Below are 24,009 nucleotides of genomic sequence, written 5' to 3'. Positions count from 1 at the left end.
CCAATCCCACAGCTCTACCCATGGCACCATCTAGTTAAGGTCCCTTCTAGGTCTAAAATTCTGATTCTAATCTCAGGGCCCTTAATCATTCTATAGGTAAACTTGTTAGAATTTTTGGATTTCACTAGTGATTCAGTTTTTTTCCAGTTTCTTTTTAAACTGAACATTCTAACAATTATACTTTATTTCTGAGTTCATGAATGCATCCAAAATGTTGGAGAGACAACATGAAGCTGAGGGGAAAGACAATTATTTAACAAATATATATTAAGTGCCTACTATGCACCAGGTGCTAAAGTCTGGGGGTACAAATGGAGGGAAAAGACAGTCCCTACCCTCAAAAGAACTTACAATCTGATAGACAATCTATGTACTTAGCTATTTATAATAAAAAATTTTAGAAGCAGGTGGAATAGGTAGCAATTGTGATTTCAGGGACACTGAAAGTCCCCTGTGCAAGCATCTAATCAACCACTTGTCACTTCAAATAGTAATGTCACTGATATGAGTACTCCCCCCACCCTCAAAGCACAAATCATAACTATCCAGGAAATTTCCATCCTTTCTAGAAGAGAATTTGCATTCTCTACTATAAAGTTCCCTTCAGGCACACTGAAGGTTCCCATATGCAAGCATCTAACCCCATACTTGTTAACTCAGTTGAATAGTAATGTCATTGATGTGAGTATATCATCCCTACAGTGCCAAAATCAGTGCAAATCACAATCCATTGAAAACTCTTGTGTATTACCTCTCAGAAGTGCTCCAAAGAGGAAGCTAAGTGGTCTATAGTAAGTTGATGTATGTGGTGGAAAGCTTGATATATCATCAGGAAGACCAAAGCCTACCACAAACATCAACATCCTGTGAATGTGTCCCTGATCAAATCACTTAACCTTTCTCAGCCTCAGTCTCCTCCTTTGTAAAATGGGAATAAGAATAGCATCTACTTCACAGGATAGTTATAAGGATAGAATGAAAGAGTATACATAGATAACTTGAAAATCTTTAAAGCAGTGTGGTCAAACTCAAATAGCAACAGAGGTCCATTAAACTTAAGGCAGCAGGTTGATTTATATTGCATATTTATATTGCATATTAACATTATCTATTTTTATTTTTATTTATAAATATTTCTCAATTACATTTTAATCTGTTTCTGAGGAATAGGAATATTGTGGGCCACCTGGGTAATGTGTTTGACATCTGTGCCTTAAAGCATTCTACATACTACATAGTGAACCTTAAAGGACTACATAAATGATGTCGTTGTTATAGATACTACTTGATATCCTGAAGGCCTTTTAACATTTCATGGGTATCACTGTAGCACCCGGGTTGCCCATCTGATATTCTTGGCTCTCACTCCATAGGATGTTCAAGATCACAAGCAAATACCTGGAAGGGACCTAAAAGGTTGTCCAGTCCAACACCCAATTTTACAGATGAAGAAACTGAAACCCAAAGGGTAAAAGTGATTTGTTCTTTAGTTAAGAAACAAAAGATCCAGGCCTCAAACTTAGATGCCCTGACTTCAAATATAATGTCCTTTCTCCTTAGCCCAGGGTCTCTACCCACTTTTCTTCAGTTACACATTTCTGGGATTATCCTTTCTATGTAAATTCAAGAACCTAAGACTTCACTGAAAATAAGCTGAAGCCTAATTACACATATCATAGGTCTGTTTATGGCCCTTTAGGTCTCCCACAACTTTGATTCTTTGGTGTACCAAGGATTACTCACACAGCATTGCTGGGAGAACCTTGGTATCAAATAAGATGGATTTTAAGACAAGAAATGCCTTCAGATTATTTAAAATAGTGGGATCAAACACTCTGCAAATGGCTGACAACACTCACAAATACGCCCAAACCAGGTTAAAATGCAACTGGGAAAATTTTTTACAAAATAAAAATATAATAAAACAGATAATATTATATTTTAAAACTAAGTCAATATGTGACCTATAGGGATCCTTATGTATGGATTAATAGCCCTCATTTCTATTTGAGTTTGTTATCACTGATTTAAAGAATTGTAGAAATTGCAAAATGTAATGCAGCACTCTGCATTCTTTCTGCTTAATTCTTAGTTCAGATCATGACCTTTTTTATTTCCAGCATTTAGTACAGTGCCAAGGACATAGTAGGAGCTTAATAAATGTTTGTTGATAAGTGACAGATCGCTACCCATCTAAAGTACTATACCTAAGTACTAAGGCATACACCCTAAAGGAATAATTAATTCAGTGCTCTCCCCATCTCAACAATGTAGTTTGGGCAATAGGGATTTTATTTAGTTTATTTAGTTTCCCTGTATGTTCTAAATGGTCAGTTACTTTCAAATAATTGTGGATCTCACTTAGTGGGCAGATACTCCAGTCAGCAATATTATCTGAATAGTGGGACATCTGCAAGACCTCATAGAACTGCTCACCTTTTGATAGCATATTCTGAGGTTCACAAAATGCTTTTCATAGGATCATAGCTCTAGGGCTGAAAGGCCATCTAGCTCAACTCCTCATTTTAAACATGAAGAAACTGAGGCCCAGGGATGTAAAGTGACTTGCTCAATGTCACACAGCTAGTTTGCATCAGAGAGGTTGGGTTTGAACCTAAGTGCACTGATTTCCAAAGCCATGGGTAACTCTTCCACTTCATCTCTGGGCAGGACAAGCCTCCACGGTAGTGGTAAATCAATAACAAGCACACACTGTGCCTACTGTGTGTGGGCACCATACTAGGTCCTGAGGCTACAAAGTCTAAACATAATTAATTGTCCCTGCCTTCAAGAAGATTACATTCTATCAGAGGTAAATACCATTTTTAATGTTTTTTTTAATTTTAAAAATATTATATGCCTCATTCTATATTAATAATCAATCATAAGTTAACAATTGATAATTATCAGAGTATCACTAAATACAACTGATTGATTGCATCTATCAAGAACTAAACAGAGGAGACATGAATAGGAATCATGATGGAATATATACGTCTAGGGACTATATGTGGTGGGTTCTTTTAGAAAAGAAACTCATGCCTCTAATTCTACTGAGCTGCTATTGTCTTCTGGTGATGTCATCAAGCCGTTCTATCCTGGCCCTGCTCCCATTTCTGTGTTTGAGGTCCATTCCAGGGTCATATAATACTCTTTCAATGTCAACAAGAGATTCTGTGACTAATAAGCCTCTTTCCTACAGAGGAGGAGATGGTTCTGGCAGCCAGCTATTTAAGCCACCTCTACCATTCGCTGGGTAGCGGAGGGCGCTGTGATTAGTAAGCCAATAGGCTTACTGCAAGGGAGGGTTACAGTTCTCAGTCAGTTTTTTCAGCCAATGTCTTTGAAATTCTTCCCAACAACCAGACTGTTCCCGTAAGGCAGCATATGCCCAGGTTGAGATAATTTCTTCTCTCTGTAATTCTTTCCTCCACTATCCCATCTGACTCCCTCAGTTCATCTCTCATTTGGCTTAAGGTCAGAAATCCATTTTCATTCTTATTTCTTATCATAATCCTCTAGCTAAGCAAGTATCCCCAGAGCTCTTTTTCTTCAAAGGAAAGAAAAAGAGCTTAGCAAAATTGTGGTGAGAAAATTACCTTCAGCTTCCCGTCATCCCATTCTTCTGTTTTATGCAAATAAGAACAAGACTGAGTTTCTGGGAAAATCCTAAAAAGCCTATTGGGCTTTATTTTATTTTATTCTAGCAATAACTCATGGCCTGGTGTCTTCTCTTTTGGCCTTTCTACACTTAGGAGACACCTTGGTGGAGAACAGCCCTTAAGGATTTGTTTTGCTTTACTCCTTAATGCATTTTTCCAATCAATAAATAATAACCACAGTGGAAGCTCATATTCTTTGCACTTTTAATTCAACTGCATGATTCTAAAGATGTGAACTGCAGCATAAACTTGTCTATAAAAGTCTTCCTGTTCCTTTCTTATATTTGATCAAGTATTTGGAATAATCACTGGATTTAGAGTAAAGGGAATGGCATCTGCTGTATCTGTGCAATCTGTGGAAAGACATTTCATCTCCCTGGGTCTTAATTTCTTCAACTGTAAAATGAGGGGGTTAGTCAACATCAAGGTTTCTTAACCTGGGATCCACAGACCCCCAAGAGATCCATTGATACTTGCAGGGCACTCATGAATTTGAATAGGAAAAAATAAATCTTTATTTTAATTAATCTCTAGTTAAAATTTAGCATGCCCTTCAATTATGTTTTTAAAAGAAGCAAAACATTATTCTGAGGAGCTTATAGATTTCATCAGAAGAGATACATGACACAAAGGGTAAAAAACCTCCAGTCTAAATGGCTGCTAATGTCCTTACCAGCCCTAAATCTATGATCCAAGGCCTTTGATAGGTATAGATAGATATGATTTCTATAATACTTCACAGAATTGAGATAGTTTAGTAGCATCTTATGTTATCTTTTCTAGATAAAAATACAGTCTGGTTTGTTTTTCTTTTTTTTTTTAATTGCTTGATACCTTTTCTCCTAGAAATATTTATGAATAGATATCTCAATACTTTCAAGATTGTGTCACTTCCAGCAAGGATTTCTTCTCTGTATGTGTGTATGTGTGTATGCATATGTGTGTGTATAATACACATGCATATATAATATTATATATATATACTATTAATAATAATAATAATATTGTATATATACTTATTCAAATCTAGTTGCTCTTTTTTATTTAATTTTAAAAGTGTCATATTTAGGTCCTCATTTAGTACATGTGTGATTCTATAATCAGAAGAATAAATCACTACATAATGCTGTCAAATCTGCTCAGGTGACCTGCTCCCAGAGGTGGTCCACTCTGGGCTCAAACTGAGTCTGTATTCATCCTGGGAGAGAGATGAAAATAAACAGAGTGAGAAGAAGCTTCTCCCTCTCACTGGCTCATTGTCCATATCCCAGAGTAACTCATGGTACCTCATAATTTCTTCAGAAATTTCTATAGATCTCTACAAAACTTGGGAGTATATAGAGCTATATATTAAGCCTAATTTTCCTTCCAATCTCTAGTCACATTTCTCCAAATACTTATTTGAAGTAGAAGTTTTATAGGCATGTCAAATTCAACTTGCTTAAAGCAGAACTCATCTCCCCCCCCCAAATCTAAAGATGTGAACTGCAGCATAAACTTGTTCCAAACATTTTTAGTCCTGTCAAGGATACCACTATCTTTCCAGTCACTCCAGTTTGTAACCTTAGTTTCATTCTCAACTTACACCCATTCCTGCACTCTACAGTCTAGCCAAACTAACCTACTTGCTCTTCCTCCCATATGAAATTTCCTCTCCTACCTCAGTACCTTTGCCCTGGATGTGAATACTCAGTTCAAGTGCCATTCTTCTAAAACCTGGGTTCCTTCAGAATTTAGCTCAAATACCACTTTATGTATGAACCCGTGACTCCCCACCCTGGCCCCTCAACAGATGACTTTGCATTCATTGTGTGTATTTTGTGCATGTATATGCATATATATACATATATATATACAAGTGTATATATATATACACTTGTATATTTGTATACATAAGTGTGTATATATGTATATATTGTGGTTATATGTATATATACATATATACACATATAGAATATACATATAAACATATACAGAGAGGAAGACAGAGACAGAGACAAAGACAGAGAGAGAGAGATCTGATCTATTTGAATGTAAGCTTCTTGAGGTCAGGATCAATTTCACTTTTGTCTTTCTATCTCCACTACCTAGCATGGTGCCTGGAATATAGTAGGTGGCTAAGAATGCTAGCTGACTGTTTGATTTTATGGCTTTTTATTCTTCAGTTTCATGATTAAATATTCTTGGAACGATCTCTCTTGGTTGTGACTCAAGTTTAACTTTCTGTAAACTTACTTTTCCTTCACTGCTTTTGGTGTTTTATCAGGTGATCGATCTCAACCTTCTATCACCTTCTCCATAGTTTTTGCAAATGAATATAAACTCTGAATTGGTAGTACTCTTAAATGCTATGTCTGTTCTCTTGGCAAGAATAAATGGTTTGGGGCTTGTTCAACTGTCTCTCTGTGTGTGCACACATACACATGTGTGTATGTGGGGCAATTGCTTTATACCACTTAAAATTCTCCAAGAAATGCTGAAAATATTTAATGACTTAATCTTTATGCGTTTTCCATTTTCCATTATCTACAGCTTATTTGAGGCATTGAGGTTGGAGCTGAATTTCACAGTATTATTTTCCCTTTATTTTAACTTCATGTTAATTTTGACCTCTGCTTTAGCTGATCAATTATCGGACTCAGAGGTGTAATTAGAAATTTTCTCACTTGGGACAAAAACAGGCAGGTAGGCAGAAGCACAAAGAATGGTCCAAGGGAAGGGACAGCAGTGAGCATGAGGAGAAGGCATCAACTCAAGCAGATAATGGTGGTCAGATTATAGACTATGGGTACAGTTATGCTGAAAGAGAATCCAGCCAAAGAAGCATAGATTAAAGTTGGAAGTGATCTTAAGACTGAGTTTAGCCCCCTCATTTTACAGATGAGGAAACTGAGGCACACAGAGGTTAGTAACTTGCCCAGGTTCACAGTGTTTAAGGGAGGAATTGAACCCATGCCATTCTGATTTCAAATTTAATGCTCAATCCAGCTACATCAGGTTGCCTCACCATCTCCTCCCTTCTTCCCATTCTCCTCTTATCATCTGCCTGGTACCTAGCTCTAGAAACTCTAATTAGAGATGCATGTCCATTTTGGGATATAAGTCAAAGCCCTGACTACCCTACTAGTTTTAACTCTGGTCTGAATGCACAGAAACAAATTATTCTGAAATAACCTACGTATCAGTAAACAGTCCACAACTAGTAATTAAGTGGATATAGCAAGGTATAATGGAAAGATCACTAGATCTGGAGTCAAAGCACCTTGATTTAAATCCCAGCACTGCCACTTGTTAACTGCATGACTTTGGGCAAGTTGGCCCTTTCGACTAGTTTCCTTAACTATAAACTGTATTATGGGCCCTAAGTTCCTTTCAATTCTAAATTTATTATCCAGTTATTTTATTCGTAAGGCACTGTCAATTATTTCTTTTCCTCCTTATTTTTTCCTGTTACTTATCCTTTTCCTCCTCCTTCTATTACTCTTCTTCCGTCTTCTCTTTCTCTTTCTCCTTTTCTTCTTTGTTGAGAAATCAACTGCCCTGAGTCTCTTCTACAAGCCTTTGACTTCTTTCTTTTTCTGCCTAATATATGTTGTCTAAATTTTTTTACCTCCCTCAATTGTGCCTCTGTATAGAAGTCACAGGGTATCAAGATACATGCTGACTTGATTTAGAAGACTTTGTCAAGATTTCTATAGTATTTCTCTACTTTTTCAATCTCTTTAACAGATTTTGGAGCACAAGGGAGATTAAGTTATTTTCACAGTGATTATGCTTATCAGAAATACTAGAAGGCAGGAGGACTATTTGTACCATAAAATAACTTTTAAAAATTTCCTTTATCTGAACTCCTTTATCTGACAATTCAAAGAAAATCTCAACTTCATCTTCTTTCAAAATTATCAAGAGAATCTCAAAATAGATTATGACTCAGGAGCCCATTATAGAATAAATTGCTGCTCATTGGACAAGGACCTTACATTTGCAATGCCAATAAATCATTTAAGGTTTATAGACTGTTTCTAGACAGCCTAAAAACTGCACACTACCCATTCCTGATGTTTTCACCACAGAAGCAGATGAATGTTTTTGCATTTTTCTTAATTTCATGAGTTGTCATGGCAAAATAACTCATTACTAAGTGGCCAAACTACCAGTGATGAGTTTCTCTGTATTTGGGGATGTTGGTCTTCAGTAGCCAGAGTTTATCATTTGGACCACTGTAAGCTTTTCCAACCCACCCAAATCAGTTAGAAATTATACTATACTGGCACACTAGAGAACCTAGAATCATTTCGACTCAAAGTAATAGGACTCTTGAGATCCACAAAGCCAAAATTTTTATATTTGGAGATTTAATGTTTTAAGTATCAAAGGTTTTTGTTTGTTTGTCTTTCTTTTGTTTTGTTTTCAAGAGTCTTCCCCCAGTCGTTTTTGAACTATAAATTCACCTAGGAGGGGTAACCTGTTGCTATCAACTAACATTCCAATGAATGAATGAGCTAAAACTCTGAGATCCTTAAAAACCCTGCTCTTTGGGAAAAGAGCAAAAGCTAGGTAGCCATCCAGAAGAATGAAGACAACAAGCTGAAAGAGGAAGTTTTAATCAAAAATTCTGTTTCATCTAGTTTATAATCTTCATAATTTTGCCTGGGGTCAATCTAAGGTAATGAGTCAAGTCAAGTATTTATTAAGTGCTTATGATATGCCAGGCACTTTGCTAAACACTGATTTGGGTTGATTTCCAAATAAATCTCTAGTTTATATCTGCCAGGTATGCATGACTTTCTATTCTCTCTACTTTGCTTTCACCTTACCAAGTAAGACCTTTCCCATGACCTTTAAAAGATGCAGAAGCTATATAATCTTCCAAGAGATGAGGGATTACTTTCTTCTACAGCTTAGCTTTCTTATAGTGCAATGGATGACTCCAAGCTTCTCCTTGAATCAAAGGCCTATCTGTTTTGGTTTTTTAAACAGCATTCTTCTGGTGATACTATATGACTGTAAACCACGGAACACTAGAGTTTCCATGAAACACTGGAATGTCCAAAGAATTAAAGTGATGCATTAAGGATCAGGCTACAAGAATCAGGACAAGCAATATAAAGGATGCCACAACAGAAATATGTAACTAACAATAAACAATAACTAACGTTGGGATGGGAAGGTCATATACTACTTTGATATCCATAAAAATTCCAGGGGTCTACAAGCTAGTTCTCATACATTAAGTAGACCCTCCTATGGATTATTTATGGGACAATATGGACAAAAGGATGGGCAGAGGGGCAGCTAGATGGCACGGTGGATAGAGCACCAGCCCTGAAGTCAAAAGGATCTGAGTTCAAATCCGGCCTCAGACCAAACACTTGACATGTACTAGCTGTGTGACCCTGGGCAAGTCACTTAACACCAATTGCCTTAAAAAAAAAAAAAGGATGGGCAGGCTATGGATAGGTTATAATCTGAATTAACAGAGGAGTTCCTACATCAATACAGATTTATAAAAATGATAAAGTATGACAGAGACTATAAGGGAAGAAGAAACAGAGATCTGAGCCAAAAGAGGTACCATTCCCTTCCTTACCTAGCTCACTTTAACCTCTATAAACACAACAGTATAGGGTTACATATTTAGTAAATATTTCTTCAGTTCCTAGTAGCATGTTATGCCTGAAAAAAGTTAATGCAATATTTTTCTCTTCTTTTGGTAATACCACAATTCTGATACTTTGCATATATTGTCATATTAACCTGAGGATTTAGTTATTCAGCTGCATAAGTAAAAAATTTAAATTTACTTATGCACCTCCTAAAATTTCATTAAACTCAGTAGGAGTTGGATGTATATGGAATTCTAAACAGGTCTTTAAAACATGGGAGTAAGGAGTATAAATAATAGATGACATGCATATAGCTTTATATATGTATTCTATCACTTAAGCCTCACAACCTCTCTGTGACACAGATATAACAGATATTCTCATTTTTGAAATGAAGAAAAGGAGACTCTTATGGAGTTTGATAGACTTATAAGCTTCTTGAAAACAAGAACTGCTTCAATCTTGTCTTTATATCCTTAGCACCTGGCACAGAGTTTGGCACATGCTAAGTTCTTGATAAATGTTGGCTAATTGAGTGACTAAGTGATGGGCACATATATTTCCAGTATATATCAGGCAGGATTTGAATTTAGGTGTTTCTTACTCCAAATACTATTGTTTATCCACTATACCATGATTGCCTCTCTGATGGAGAGGAAGAAAGTTGGGATAGGTAGGGGAATGGAGAACTAGCATTCATTAAGCTCCTAGTATGCGCCAGGTACAGGTACTGTACAACAAGCACTGTACAACTATTATCCCTTATGATGATATGACAGATATTGAAGATGACAGAGTAAGGCCAGCAATAACATCTTTGCCTTCCAAACTTCAAAAACTTAAAAGGACCACAGGGTATGGTGATAAAAGTTCTATTTCTTCCTCCCTTTCCTCTTCTTAATCCCTTTCATTTTTCTTTCTTGCCTTCCTCTTCCCCATCCACTTTCAGAGATCTAGTTGCCTTAAGTGATTTCCTATGATCAGGGACAAGTTTCTAGTTGAATCAAAAGAACTGAGATACCACTGCTGAATTTAGAGACTACTGGCAGACTTTGTTTCCTGGTTTCAAGATCAGCTTCTGCCTCCCAGGCCGCACAAACACATGCCTCATATTCTGCCATTCTATCTTCAAATACTTCCTTGTGGCTTATCCTAGCAGCTAAGCCATAGTGCTCTAAGTTGTATTCAATACAGCTGCTGATTCTAATATTCGCTTCCAGCATATTAGACCAAACAATATAATACCACTAGTACTTTAGTAGAAACTTAGCAGTTATTTCATTTGTTCTTCCTTCAGTTGAGAAATGTAATTAAGATTTAACAATAGCATCATGAGATCATAGATTTAAAGCCAGAAGGGATCTCATCCTGACATGGCAATTCAGAGGTGTCTTCTAATCTAGCACTGTTGCATATGTTGCAATGTGGGATATTTTTCAATATTATTGCCGTTACATTTTAAAAAAGATAAAAATTATTTCATAACCAAAAAAAAAATCACAACATAAATTTGAAATGGAATTAATTCCATGGCAATTTGATTACAAAGAAAAAAGCAGGCATGGTAGCCTTTAATTAATCTTGATTATTTACACATACAAACACACTGGCCAAATTGAGATGCACTGTTAGGCAGCTAATTATGTTGCAAATGCAATAGCATCCTTAAATGGATGATCACATACCTGAGATCACCATTTGTTTCATAGTTTTTAGATCCAGCAAAAATCTTCACCATGACGTACTAGAAATACTGAAGTTTGTGAAAATGCCTTCACAAGTGATATAAAGTAAGTGCCAAGTTTTATCTATTCTAAAGTCTCCATAATTTTTGCATATTGTATGCTAATTATATGTGCAAATAATATTTGCATTATCAAAACACCAGTTGTATTATATGACAAGTGATTCCAAATAATTAAATGAGAAACATTAAACTTTGTAAGCTTGCTTTTTAACCTTCTAGAATGTTTTGCCCCTTATGTAACTCTTCATTGCAGTGACACTGGCCTCTTGTTCCTTGTGCTAGACCCCTTGTATCCAACTCCAGTCACTTTCACTGGCTGTCCATCATGCCTGTAATTCTCTCCTTCCTGATCTCTGCCTCCTGGCTTCCCTGGATTCCCTTCAAGTCCCAGCTAAAATCCCATCCCCTATGAGAAATCTTTCATAATCATCCTTAATGCTAGTGCTTTCCCTTTATTGTTTCCAATTTATGCTGTATCTTTTATTGTACGTAATTGTTTTCATGCTTTTTTCCTCCATTAGACTTTGAGCTCCTCAAGGGTAGGGAATGTCTTTTTGTCTTTCTTTTTATTTCCTGCACTTAACACAGTGCCTGATACGTAGGGTGCTTAATAAATGCTTGTTGATATGGACAAAGACAAGATACTGAAATCTAAAATCAGACAAAAAGCATGAACCATAATGAAAGAAAATAATCATCTCCTATCACATCTTCTATCATAAACCAGAATTTGTCAACAATGACCTGAAAGCCATGTAAAATCTGTAATGTCAAGCAAAACCTTTAGTGAATATAGAACATAATATTTTGAGGAACAAATATTTTGAGATACCCATTCAATTACATTTTAAAAAACTATTACTTACTACTCTCCTCACCTTTTCTCCTGGTAAATGCACTGGAAGATGGCCATAATACTATGCCCTACTCTATTCCTAAGGATTGGCCAAGGACTCTTTACATATATCTCAGAAGAAACAATGTCTTGGCACTGAGCTAATGTTATCCTGCGTCTGCCACAGGATGGCAGGATCCACCACTGGTGGGAATTCCACACCCATTTTGCATCACCACTTTTCTCAAAGGTCAGCCAAGTTGTTAATAGTAATACCAATAAAAGAGTAGGTCATGCCATAGGTGACTTTTATTTATCCATCCATCCACCCATCAATCAACCAAATCAAATAAACTTATTAAGCACCTGCTTTTATACCAGATAACAAGAATATCCCTCTGCCCAATTTTCTTAGTTGTAAGTCTCTTGTCTAACATTTGGTAAACCCAGGGCAATATAACTCAGAAGTCAAGAAGCAGACATGACTCCCTTGGGACCATATTCATTCTGTAATCAGAAACTCAAAATGCAAACCTTTAAATCTGAAATTCTATACCATTTTGATTTAGTGTCACCATCCTTAAACTATTATACAGTTATTTTTTAAAAAGTATTAATTTGTCAACTTTGATAGTGTATAACATATTAAATCACAAAAACATGAGGTTATAGCAATTTTATAGCAAATGCAAAGATCTTTGATTACTCTGTGTAATGATCCATTTTACGAATTAACAGGACAAGTCAAGTGTAGTCTTAACATTTAAAGCATCATATTCATAAAGCAAATTGCTCATTCATTTTGCACGTATCTATTACATACTTTCAGTGCATGTTCAATGTATATCTAATTACTTGAAAATGATTTTAAATGGTATAATTTGAAAACCAAAATAGGTAAGACCATCAAACATCTGTATCTATATTTACATTTGTAGGTATAGTGATATACACAGACATATAAACTATGCATGCAGTTTCCGATTTACAAATGATTCCCTCTTCTCCAATCCCACAATCCTAAGAAGTCAGTACCATTATGAATATTTGAGAATCTCTGTGTTTGGAGAGGCTATGTAAATCAGTTTAGGAGAACAAGAGGGGGAAAAAATACTCTTTATATGATGGCTGCTTCCCATCTATCTGCAAAATATATTTCTTTATATTACCTTTTAAAAATCCAATTCATTACATTTCTTGAAATTCTAGTAATAAGAGATAGAATAGAATAGTAAGGATTCTCTTTCAAAAACATAAATAACATCAGATATATTAAAAGCTATCAGTCATTCAAACTTTCATGCAATTTTGTCAGTAAGATGGAATTTTTTCTCGAGTCTTCTACCCTTTGGGAATAGGAGATTAGATTTGGAGAAGGGACTAAGTAAAGAATACTTGGAGAAAAACAGTTAGGTACAAATTAAACTTCCAAATTAGGATTATACAGGAGAGAAAAGGTGGTTTATACAGCACTTCTTAAATTGTGGGTCAAGACCCTAAGTGCTGAAGGGGTGGAAAAAGCTTAAGAAGCTCTGGTTTAGAAGACCATGACTTCATTATGCACCACAGTAAAAGGACAGCAGAACTTGAACAGAGAAAAATACAAAAGGGGAGATCAAAGAATTCAATTCAACCCAACAACATTGAAGTCCGTACTATGTACAAAGTATTGGGTACTAGGTGATTGGGATATGAAGACAAAAAGTAAACATAATCTCTGCCCTCAATTAGTTTGCATACTAAATGAGATTGAAGCCAAAATTCCTTTATTTTGAAATTTTGCCTAGAACTCGTCCTGTACCAGGAAAGAACCAGAAAATTATTTCCTTCTTTCTCTTCCCCTTTTGCTTGTGTCTTCTCCTTTCTTCTTCCTAAAACCCCATGTTCAAATCAGCCAGAGTTCAGATGAGTAATTAATAACTATATTTCACACGACTACCAATTCAGGGCTGGAAGGGATTTTAGAGGCCATTAGAAATGAGAAACTGAGGGAAAAAGGAATGATGAATTGCCCAGTTACAAAGCTCATAAGCTTCATTCTATCTACAATGCTATGCTGCCTCTCAGTTCAATTACATAATGAGCTAAAAGATTTCTTTTTTGAGTGTGAGTATGACTTAGTCTTGGATGCAATCCATTATTTTCAACATTGTTTCTATAGGAAAACATGATTTAAATTCCTCCAGATGTTGGGAGCTTCAGAATATCTGCTCTAGAGTGTCCTGAAATGATTTTAGACCTTAGATGCTAAGGGCTGGAGAAATCACATGGGCTGCCCAAAAGGGACTCTAAGCCGCCTCCAATATGAACTTCAGTAGATATAAGGTACTTTGGGGCCTCTGTTTCTGTGGGCTCAGATATGTAGAACTGAATGTACCACATGTAGCATTTCCCTTGAGTGTACCACATTCCCTTCCAACTGTGGGCTCAGTCTAGCCCAGAGGGACCTTAACACTCTCCTAGTCTTCATCAGCAACCTGCGTCTCACAACTATCAAAGATCCTGGTCTACGAGAAGTCAGTCTCAGAAGACTTGCATTAATTCCGTGTTGGGCACCACAAGACTGTAGAGGGCAAGTGCCCCTTATGACTGACCATTCCTCAATTCTATGGTAGCTGAATTCCCAGCTGCTATTTCCCCTTCATCTCTTGCTATATCATCTCTGGTGGTAAACCATTCCCCATATTCTTACTGCTATTTATTTCAGCCATAATCCTTCATAATCTAAATTACCCTCTAATGTCTTCTTCTATTTAACTTTCTGGTATTCTCATTATTACCTTATTAACAAACTCGCCTTTATCTTTCATTTCTACCCTTTACATTTTCCATCTTCTTGTGCTATCTCCAGAAGACAACACATCCCTCGCCACCTGCTCCAGTACTGGGTACATCTTTTCTCATGTCCTCCCAAATCATTGGGCCAAAAGAGGAGTAGACATTCTCTTTGTTCCTCATTCCCATTCCAACCATTTCTTTTTCCACAATCACTCAGAAACATCTTTTCCTTTTAGGATCACTTAATCCATCTTTACCATTCAATCTAGCTCATAGTTTTTATCATTTTTTTTAACTCTCTATTACCTAGCATGATATTAAATGGTACTTAAATATTTGCAAAATTAAACTGAACTTTAAAATGAACTTTTAGATTACATCTAAGTAGGGAACAGAATGCATGAATGTTTGAGAAGAGGTTTAGATATATATTTATAAAAACATATACACATATACACATATATGTATGTGTACCTATATACATGCACATACAGGTTTAGGTAGATAAGTGTGTATATGCGTGTGTATACATACATATATATGCACATGAATATGCATGCTTATATCTCTATATGCATATACATATATAAGTATGTTTATGTATATACATACCTACATACATAATATGAGTGTATGCATGTGTGTACCTGTACTACATAGACACATGTTGCTATAGTCATGAACAAGGCATGATGATATATTGGTCGAAAATAAAAAAGTTTATCATTAGAGATAATTAGTCCCCTTTGTGATCTCTGAAATACAGGGGAAAAGGAACAAGAGAAAAGTCTCATGTGTGTATTTATCTCTATAAATCCAGACAATAAAGAAATAAGTAATGGTATATAATCACTTGTATGCACAATATTTTTGTATACTTTTGTCTGTAAACTATTGTATACAAGTATGATATACTTGGTTATATACTTTGGACTCATACAAAACCTATGCAAAGAGAAAGCTATCCATTGTGTTAGGTATATGTGAAGGGACCAGTATTAACAAAATCTGAAAAGTTAGAAATTATCTATATGTCCATATAATAGTATTTGTATATACCATAATTTCACATGGTATGCGTACATACATTTGTAAATCTATAGGGTAAGTGTATATTAGACTTTGAAGCATAAGCGATATACACACATATGTAACATAATTTACTTTGGTGTTCTAGAGATACCTAAACAATACTTGTCTTCATACTTTGATATTTTAAAAGATCAATTATTTATTTCATTGATGTGGATATTTCCTATGCCTACAACTTATAATGGTGAGCATGAATTCTGGAACTAGGAAGACATGGGGTTAAAGTTTGGTCTCTACCACATACTGACTATTCAATGCTGGAAAAGTCATTTAACTTCTCAGTACTTTAGGCAACCAAGCACATAAATTGCAGAGAAAATACCAACCTGCTTTAGTATCAGGGGTATGCTCAACCAGGAATCTCTTACACCACGTAAATAATAGGTCTAATCCCTATTCAAGTTTACAAACATATCATAATCCTTTCCCACCTACCTAACATATTTAAGGCCTTCCTTTTGTTGCCATGGCATTTCAGGGGTACCAAAAAAACCAATTATCTATAACTGTATATTATATTGATTTTCAACTTCATCATTAAAATCATTCTCCTATATGGAGAGGTATAATGCTAATGGCTTATATTTGTATAGTTACAAAGTACTTTACATCATTATAGTAGACCTAGGAATTTTACAGTAAAATAATTTATATCCCCATTTTAGAAAATGGGGAACTGAGCCTCAGAGAAGTTAAGGGATTTTCCCAAGGGTTTAAGAAGTATAATAAATGGTAGAGTTGAAACTGGAACATGATCCAATTCTTTCCTCACTATAACCATGCCACATTGATTAATTAGTATCTAAAAAAGTTTATAGTATATATAAAATTAAAAATAATATTGATTATAAAATCTTATTCTTACAATTTTAAAATCACATTTGGACCAACACAGTATTAAAACACTATGTTAGAATATAAAGACCTTAGAAGCAGGTGCTGGTTCAGTTTTATCTATGTATTGCCACCACCTAGAAGAGTTCCTGGCATATAGTAGGTACCTAATAAACCTTTGTTGAATGACTGATAGACATAATAGTATGTATAATTACAAAATAAATGTTTTTTTCTTTGCACATTGACATCAGACACACTATTTCCATTGTCCTGTTAATTCTATAAAAGTACAATTACCATAGAACATTCAAAGCTGTTAGCATTTGTTATTTATTGTAACATTTAATAAGCACATCTATATATAATTAGCATGATTCAATTTAATATAATAAATTATTAAAGTTGATAAAACTGAAATAGTTGTGTTAGTTTTCTGACAATAACAATGAATATCAAGCAATATGTAAACATATTCAATTATATATTCATTGCCTTCTATGCAATATATGCATACATGTATGTTTTTGTGCATTTATTTTGCTACATTTACTTATTAAGGCAGTTGCCAACTTTACTAACACAGATCACAACACCTCCACACCTATCTCAAAAAAGAGAGACTTGTCTCTTGTTCTCTTGGTGTTTCAGGAATATCAAAGAATATCAAATTATTCTCCATAGCCCCTAGCATAGCACTTTGTACATAACACCAATTTATTAACAGCACTTTAGTTTTTTCCTACTTGGTTCGAGAAGACAGTGAAGGATTGATCACACCTACAACTGCTATGCTCCAGTAGGCTTATAAAAACTGTATAAAGCTTTTCTTTTTGCTCATTTCAATTATATCTTTCTACTATGTCCATCCTATTTTATATGTATTTTCCTTTTCTCTTAAAGAAACTGAAATTCGAAATTCTCATCACAATGCTGTAGAAAGTTCTCTTCTAAGAAGGCTTATGTAGGGCACCAACATCCACCTGCTAATAGAAGCTATGAAGGCTATTAGACAATAACTAGTGCCTCATTTAAGTCATAACTAAGTCATTTTAGAAAATATGACATGGTCATCAATCTGTGGCACTGAAAATATAAAAATAGATTATGTATGAAATATCAGCTAATCTACCCAAGGGAAATTTGTCCAAGGTTAGAATTCAAGTGAAACAAAACAGATGATCATTTATTCTACGCAGTGTTATTGCAAATGGACATTGAAAAGAAACCCAAATTAGACATTTCTCTATTTTTTTCCTTTTTAAGGTTATTTTACAAATTTAATCTATAAGACTAGACTGAAGTAAACATACCTTTATATCACTATTTCAAATAATTAAATGAACTACTTTTTACATGAATTTTGATTTTTTTTCATCAAAAGAGAAATGCACTCAGATTTAACATGGAAAACCATTTACATGTTAACTCTACCCACTTTATAAACATTTTAAACAGATACTGAAAATGTGTTTTACCAGTAAGACAGACCTATCTCATTAAAGCCACTGTAGCCCAGCTCTTGCCTGCTAAGTCCCAGATCTTCCAGGTCCATGCATTTAAATCCTGGTGGGCATTGATAACCTTCTTCAATTTCTCTGGAGCAGTGGGTATCTGGGATAGCTAAATTATTCCAAGTCACATTTCTGTGGAGAAATACATGAGAAGTGTTAGATAACATGTCGAAGGCCAATGGATGAAAAATGTTAAAAGTTAAGTTTAATTATTGTTTATTAATGACTAATGAAAATGGAGTGGAATTTGAAATTAATGATTTGTATACAGCTACCACATGGTCTATTGCGTTTTTCAAACATTATCTAATTCATTTTCATAGTCGCCCTTATGATAGACTACAGGTGTTATCATGTTCTATTAGATGGTGAACTCCTTTAGGGCAAGGATTGTTTTGGGTTTTTTTTTTGTATCCCTGACACTTAATAGTGTGCCTAGCACACAGCAGGCACTTAATAAGTGCTTTTTAACTTAAATTTCTGTTTTAAAGTCTGGGAAAGTCAGATACCAGCAAGCAAAACAAGAATTTTCAAGTGGAAGGATTGTTAACCTGAATGGGAGTCCTGTAAAATGAAACACACAATACATGCCAGGCATTGGATCATCATGCCTCTGATGATTCTTAACACATTTAAGCAAAGAAAGGAGACTATAAGCTACTTGAAGGCAAATAACTCACATTTGTTATTGTATTCCCATGAAAGGTAACATGACAGAGGCTAGAGAGCCCGCCTCAGAAGCATGAAGCCCTGGGTTCAAATCCAGCCTCCAGCAGATACTGGCTGTGTGAGCAATGACGAGTCACGACCTTTCAACGTCTCAGGGAACAAGATGCAGAACAGGGACTGATCTGAATTAGTAAATTTAATTTCCTCCCTTGGAACTACAAAGACCAATAAAATCACAGATATAGTCTCTCTACTTCCCCCAAATCCTCAGTGTTGATTTTAGTGCCTTGCATACAGTAGTTGCTAAATGAGTGCTTCATAAATAATTTTTGAGGGGTAGCTAGGTGGCACAGTGGATAGAGCACTGGCCCTGGACTCAGGAGGACCTGAGTTCAAATCTAGTCTCAGACCACACCATTTGACACTTGCTAGCTGTGTGACCCTGGGCAAATCATTTAACCCCAATTGCCTCACAACAACAACAACAACAACAACCACAATGTAAATAAATAAATAACTGAATAAATAAATAAATGAATGAATGAATGAACAAATAAATGAATGAACAAATAAAATAGATAGATAGATAGATAGATGATAGATAGATAGATAGATAGATAGATAGATGTTTTCTGTTATTCAGTTGTTTTTCAGTTGTGCCCAGCTCTTTGCGACCCCATTTGGATTTTTCTTGGCAAAGATACTGGAGTGGTTTGCCATTTCCTTCTAGGCCTCATTTTACAGATGAAGAAATTCAGGCAAAGAGGTGAAGTAACTTGACCAGGGTCACATGGCTACTAAGTATTTGAGGCTAGATTTGATCTCGGGAAGATGAGTCTTCTTGATTCCAGGCCCAGTACTCTATTCATTGTACCACCTAGCTATCCTATCATAATCAATGTCATAAATCAGTAATGATAATTTTTTTTCTATATTCATTCTTTGATTTAGAGAGGGACCCATTGGGTTGAGATCTTGAATGGACTGCTTAGAGATGGTGAATGTGAAGGGATCTTAGAGGCTATCTAAGCTAACTCCCTCTTTTCTCTCACCTTTTATAGATAAAGAAATTTGAGCTCACAAAGATTAAATTGCTTTCCCAAAACTACATAGATAGCAATCTAGGATCTTTGACTCTAGGTCCAACATCCTTTCCACTAAGTATTGTCACCAAATGCATAGATTACAGAAGACAGAGCAGTGGAAAGAGGACTAAGTAAGGTTTTCAAAGATCTTGGTTCTTATCAAAGTTTCACCACACTGTGATTATGTTATCTTGGGCCAATCACTCGCTCATGCAGGGAGTGTGTGTGTGTGTGTGTGTGTGTGTGTGTGTGTGTGTTGGCCATGTAGATTATGTTTGTACATTTGGGTCTGTCTAGATATGGCTTCCAGAGAGGTATGAACAGATATCTCTAGTCACTTTTGCCCACTCTTCTCCAAGGAAGACTTTTGATTCCTGTCAGGTTGCTTACTCTGCTCTTTTTGGAGAAGCATGGATAGAATTGGATAGAATTACATCTGGCCTCCTAAATAATATTAGTCTGGGAGAATTAATTTTCAGGTTGCTAATCAAAAGTCATGACTCCACAAGATGTGAGTAGTAACTTGCTTTATAGCAAGTGAAGTGAACATGTATGTGGAACTCCTTATACCAAGTACAAAGGAGTTCACAATACAGCCAGAAACTTGAATATTCATGAGTTACAAAAAAGTGAAGTTTCATGGAAGCAGTAGAGGTTAATCCCCTCCCAAATGGGAGGGACATGGGAGGAGGAAATGAGCAATAGAAGAGGGGAAAGGACTAGTCCCCTCCCAAAGGGGAGAAGAAAGGGAGAGAAAGGGAAGGGGAGCATGAATAAGTAAGATGGCAAAAGCCACATTATTTTCCCTTGGAAACTGCTAAACTGTGGAGGGCCATCTCCAGTTATCCTGATCTATATCTTACCACTGGACCCAGATGACTCCAGAGGAGAAAGCGAGGCCGGTGATTTTGCACAGCCTTGCCTCACTTAAATCCAATTCACTTGCATGTCATGGCATCCCCTCCCTGATGTCATGGTCCTCTTTGAGAATGAAGGACAAACAACGACAACAATAACAACAGCGAGACTATGAAGATGTGATGGTCTGCTTATCCACAAGGGTCCCAGCTGCACAAACAGTTTATCAGTCTGGTGCAGACAGACTGGCACCTATCTTGTAGCTGGTTCAACTCTCAAGGACACAATGAGAGTTCAGCTAGGGGTGGAAATAACAAATTAAGTCAACTGGGGGCAGGGAGAGGACTTTATCCTTGTCTCATTCTGGGCCTTCTACATATCCCAGGTCCAGTGTTTCTATTTCTGGGAAATGTGACAACTCAAAAAGACAATGACTTCAGGGCAACATTTCTTCTCTGTGGTCAATGTTGCCTCTGGGCACACTGATGACCACACCTGGTAAAATATTATATTAAACACCAGACAGGAAGAGCATCTGGAGGTAAATCCACTATATGATGGTAAAAGTTAACAGATAAAGGTTAACAGCTAACAAGAGACCTAACCCCAGCCCAGGCCTCCAGGGAGCCAGGGTAACTGAACTAAGGTCAGAGACAAAGAAAAGAGGTTTGGGCAATTTATAACCTATGGGGGGGGGGAGGCATGATACAGAATAGTTCCAACCACAAAGTGGGACCAGAATCATTGATCAATTACAATACAAACCATAGCAAAAATGTCCAAAATCCGGGATACATTCAGAGAAGAAATTCACAAGATAACCAAGAGAACATAGTGTACAGATCAAACTTAACTCCTGCTCTCTATTACTTAACAGGGAAGGAATGTCACAAGCTATGTAACCAAGACTTGACTGGTTTCTCATTAAATGCCAGTAGCACAAAGACCACAAGTGGAGACTAGCAAATAAATTAATTTAACAAAGTTAACAGCAAACAGAAATCAGAAAAGGTATAGGGATGAGATTATACCAGACAATATACAGAGTGAATGAGCTGTCCCGGGGAGGGGAGAGGTGAGCTGAGGGGACAGAAGCCAGGAGAGGAGAGAAGAGGATTTAGATCTCACCCAAGGGGAAATTTCTCAAAGTCTTTACTGTAATAAGTAGGGATTAGGCAAATGACTGAGGTACTATCTGCTCTACATGTTAACTTCCTTCAAGTTTCTCTCTCCTTTCAAAGATCCAAAGAGAATCTACAACCACATGTCTAGAAGACCAGGATTTCACTTCTCCCAAGCTACTGCCAACTCCATCCCTCACAAAGACACAGAATGCTTAGTAATCAGTTTCCACCAATGAAGAGAGTCTTATGTAAATGACCTTTGAATTGAGGGGTTACACTATGAAGCTCAAGTTCACAGGATCATAAATTTAGAACTAAAAGACATGTTAGAGTTCATCTAGTCCAAACCTTTCATTTTGTAGCTGAGAGAATGCAGGCCACAGAGGCAGAATAACTTAATGACATCACATATGTAATAAGTTCCAGAACCAAGATTTGAAACCAAGGCTCCTGCTTCCAAATCCGTCACTCTCTTCCATTTACCACAGTGACTGCGCAGTTACACATCTGTCAGACAGATACTACTTGAATTACCTTCCTCATGGGATTGTGGTGAGGATTAAATGGGGCAGGAATTGAATATATCCACATAATAACAACAACTAGCATTTATGTAGTGTCTACTATGAGCCAGGAATTCTACTCACTCTGCTAAGAACTTTGCAAACATTTTTGTTTGACTTTCACAACAAACCTGGGAAGAAGGTGCTATTTTTAGCCCTACTTCATAGTAGAGGAAACTGAGGCAAAAGGAAGTTAAGTGACTTGCCCAAAGTTATATTGCTAGCAAGCATCTTGAGCTAGATTTGAACTCAGATCTTCTTGACTCCAAGAAACATTGTTCTCATTTGGGGGTTCATAATAAAAGTTCTTTAATGATGCATTAAGCAATGAAGAATTGCCAAATTATATTTCAAATATGTTTTCCTCTGTAAAGAAAGCACATGCATGTTTGAAGCATTATATATTTCTTTCTGCAGTGCTTCGAAATGATCAAGATCAATTACATAATGATTTTGATGTTCAAGCCCTGGTTACTTCAAACTCTGCTTCTGACTCAGCACATCACATTTTTGCATTTTCTTAAACTGTCATCAAATTATCTCCCAAATGCCAGAAAAAATCAACATTCAAACTAATTCCCAAGGGATAGTCAGACACATGTGAATATCCTTATTTGCATTCTGTGTATACTGTACCAGAGTAGTTCCCTCATTTCCTTCTGTTCCCTTGCAATTAGAGGTTATCAGCTATGTAATCATGATCTAGACATTAGGAATGTTCACACTTTTGCAACACAAATGTCAGTCCATTTGAAAACCATGATCTCTGGGCACGGGCATTATGAGCCATTTTGAAACCATTACGGATCATCACAAACATTCCGCAGAAACAAACTTTATATTGCTTCTCATTTGGTGTTATTAGGGTAGTTTTCTGATCTTATGTGCCACTTATGTTACCACTCTTCTATCTGGTAGATTTTCAAGTGAATTGGTTGGCATCATTAACCAGTCATTCAGTAGCTCCTGTCAGAGTACAGCTGTGTGCCAGGGGTGGAAAAGAAGAAAGTCACATCTAAAGGCATTATTTCCTTATAAAGACTAGTTTAAATATAAACATTAGTTAAAATTCAGCAATATATTCATTAAATTTTAAGCATATTTATCATTGAATACATTGCTTATTATTCCTATTGTTCATTTGCATGTCTGACTCTTTGTGACTCCATTTGGAGTTTTCTTGGTTTGCCATTTCCTTTTCCAGCTCATTTTACAGCTGAGTAACTGAGACAAAGATGATAAAGTGACTTGCCCAGTGTCACACAGCTAGTAAGTGTCTCAGGCAGGATTTGAACTCAGGAAGACAAATCTTCTCAATTCCAAGCCCTAGCTGTCAGTAGAAAAATAAATATAATAACTAGTTATTCATTTTGTCCACTGGTTATATAGCTAAAATAATTTTTAAAAATTAATTCCTATCTCTCAGCAAGAGAATTTGTAAAATAATCTTACCAATTTCTACCACATATAAGTGTAAAAGGTTATTTTCATTTTATTGTTGTTTTAAATCAAAATGCAGGAATAAATTCAATGCAGAACCAGATTTAAGAGTGTGTTTACTTGGTATTAAGCCAAATATTACAAAACTTTGTTCAAATAAAAAAATCCAATATAGAAATTAAATTTGCCTATGATTATTATA

General features: G+C 36.0%; 1 protein-coding gene across 2 annotated transcripts in view; it reads right to left on the bottom strand.

Moving 5' to 3' along the window:
* NALCN (sodium leak channel, non-selective) overlaps positions 1-24,009 on the bottom strand; it is a 502,028-nt gene that overhangs the window by 381,855 nt on the left and 96,164 nt on the right. For both annotated transcript variants that reach the window (XM_027854084.1, XM_027854085.1), the window contains exon 6: positions 18,046-18,200. In XM_027854084.1, the coding sequence (XP_027709885.1) occupies positions 18,046-18,200 (155 nt within the window). The remainder of the gene's footprint in view (positions 1-18,045; positions 18,201-24,009) is intronic.

Source organism: Vombatus ursinus, unplaced genomic scaffold (assembly GCF_900497805.2).
Source record: "Vombatus ursinus unplaced genomic scaffold, bare-nosed wombat genome assembly UNPS02010304.1, whole genome shotgun sequence".
Lineage (NCBI taxonomy): Eukaryota > Metazoa > Chordata > Mammalia > Diprotodontia > Vombatidae > Vombatus > Vombatus ursinus.
The sequence above is the reverse complement of the archived record's forward strand: the minus strand, read 5'-3'. Positions and strand labels throughout refer to the sequence as shown.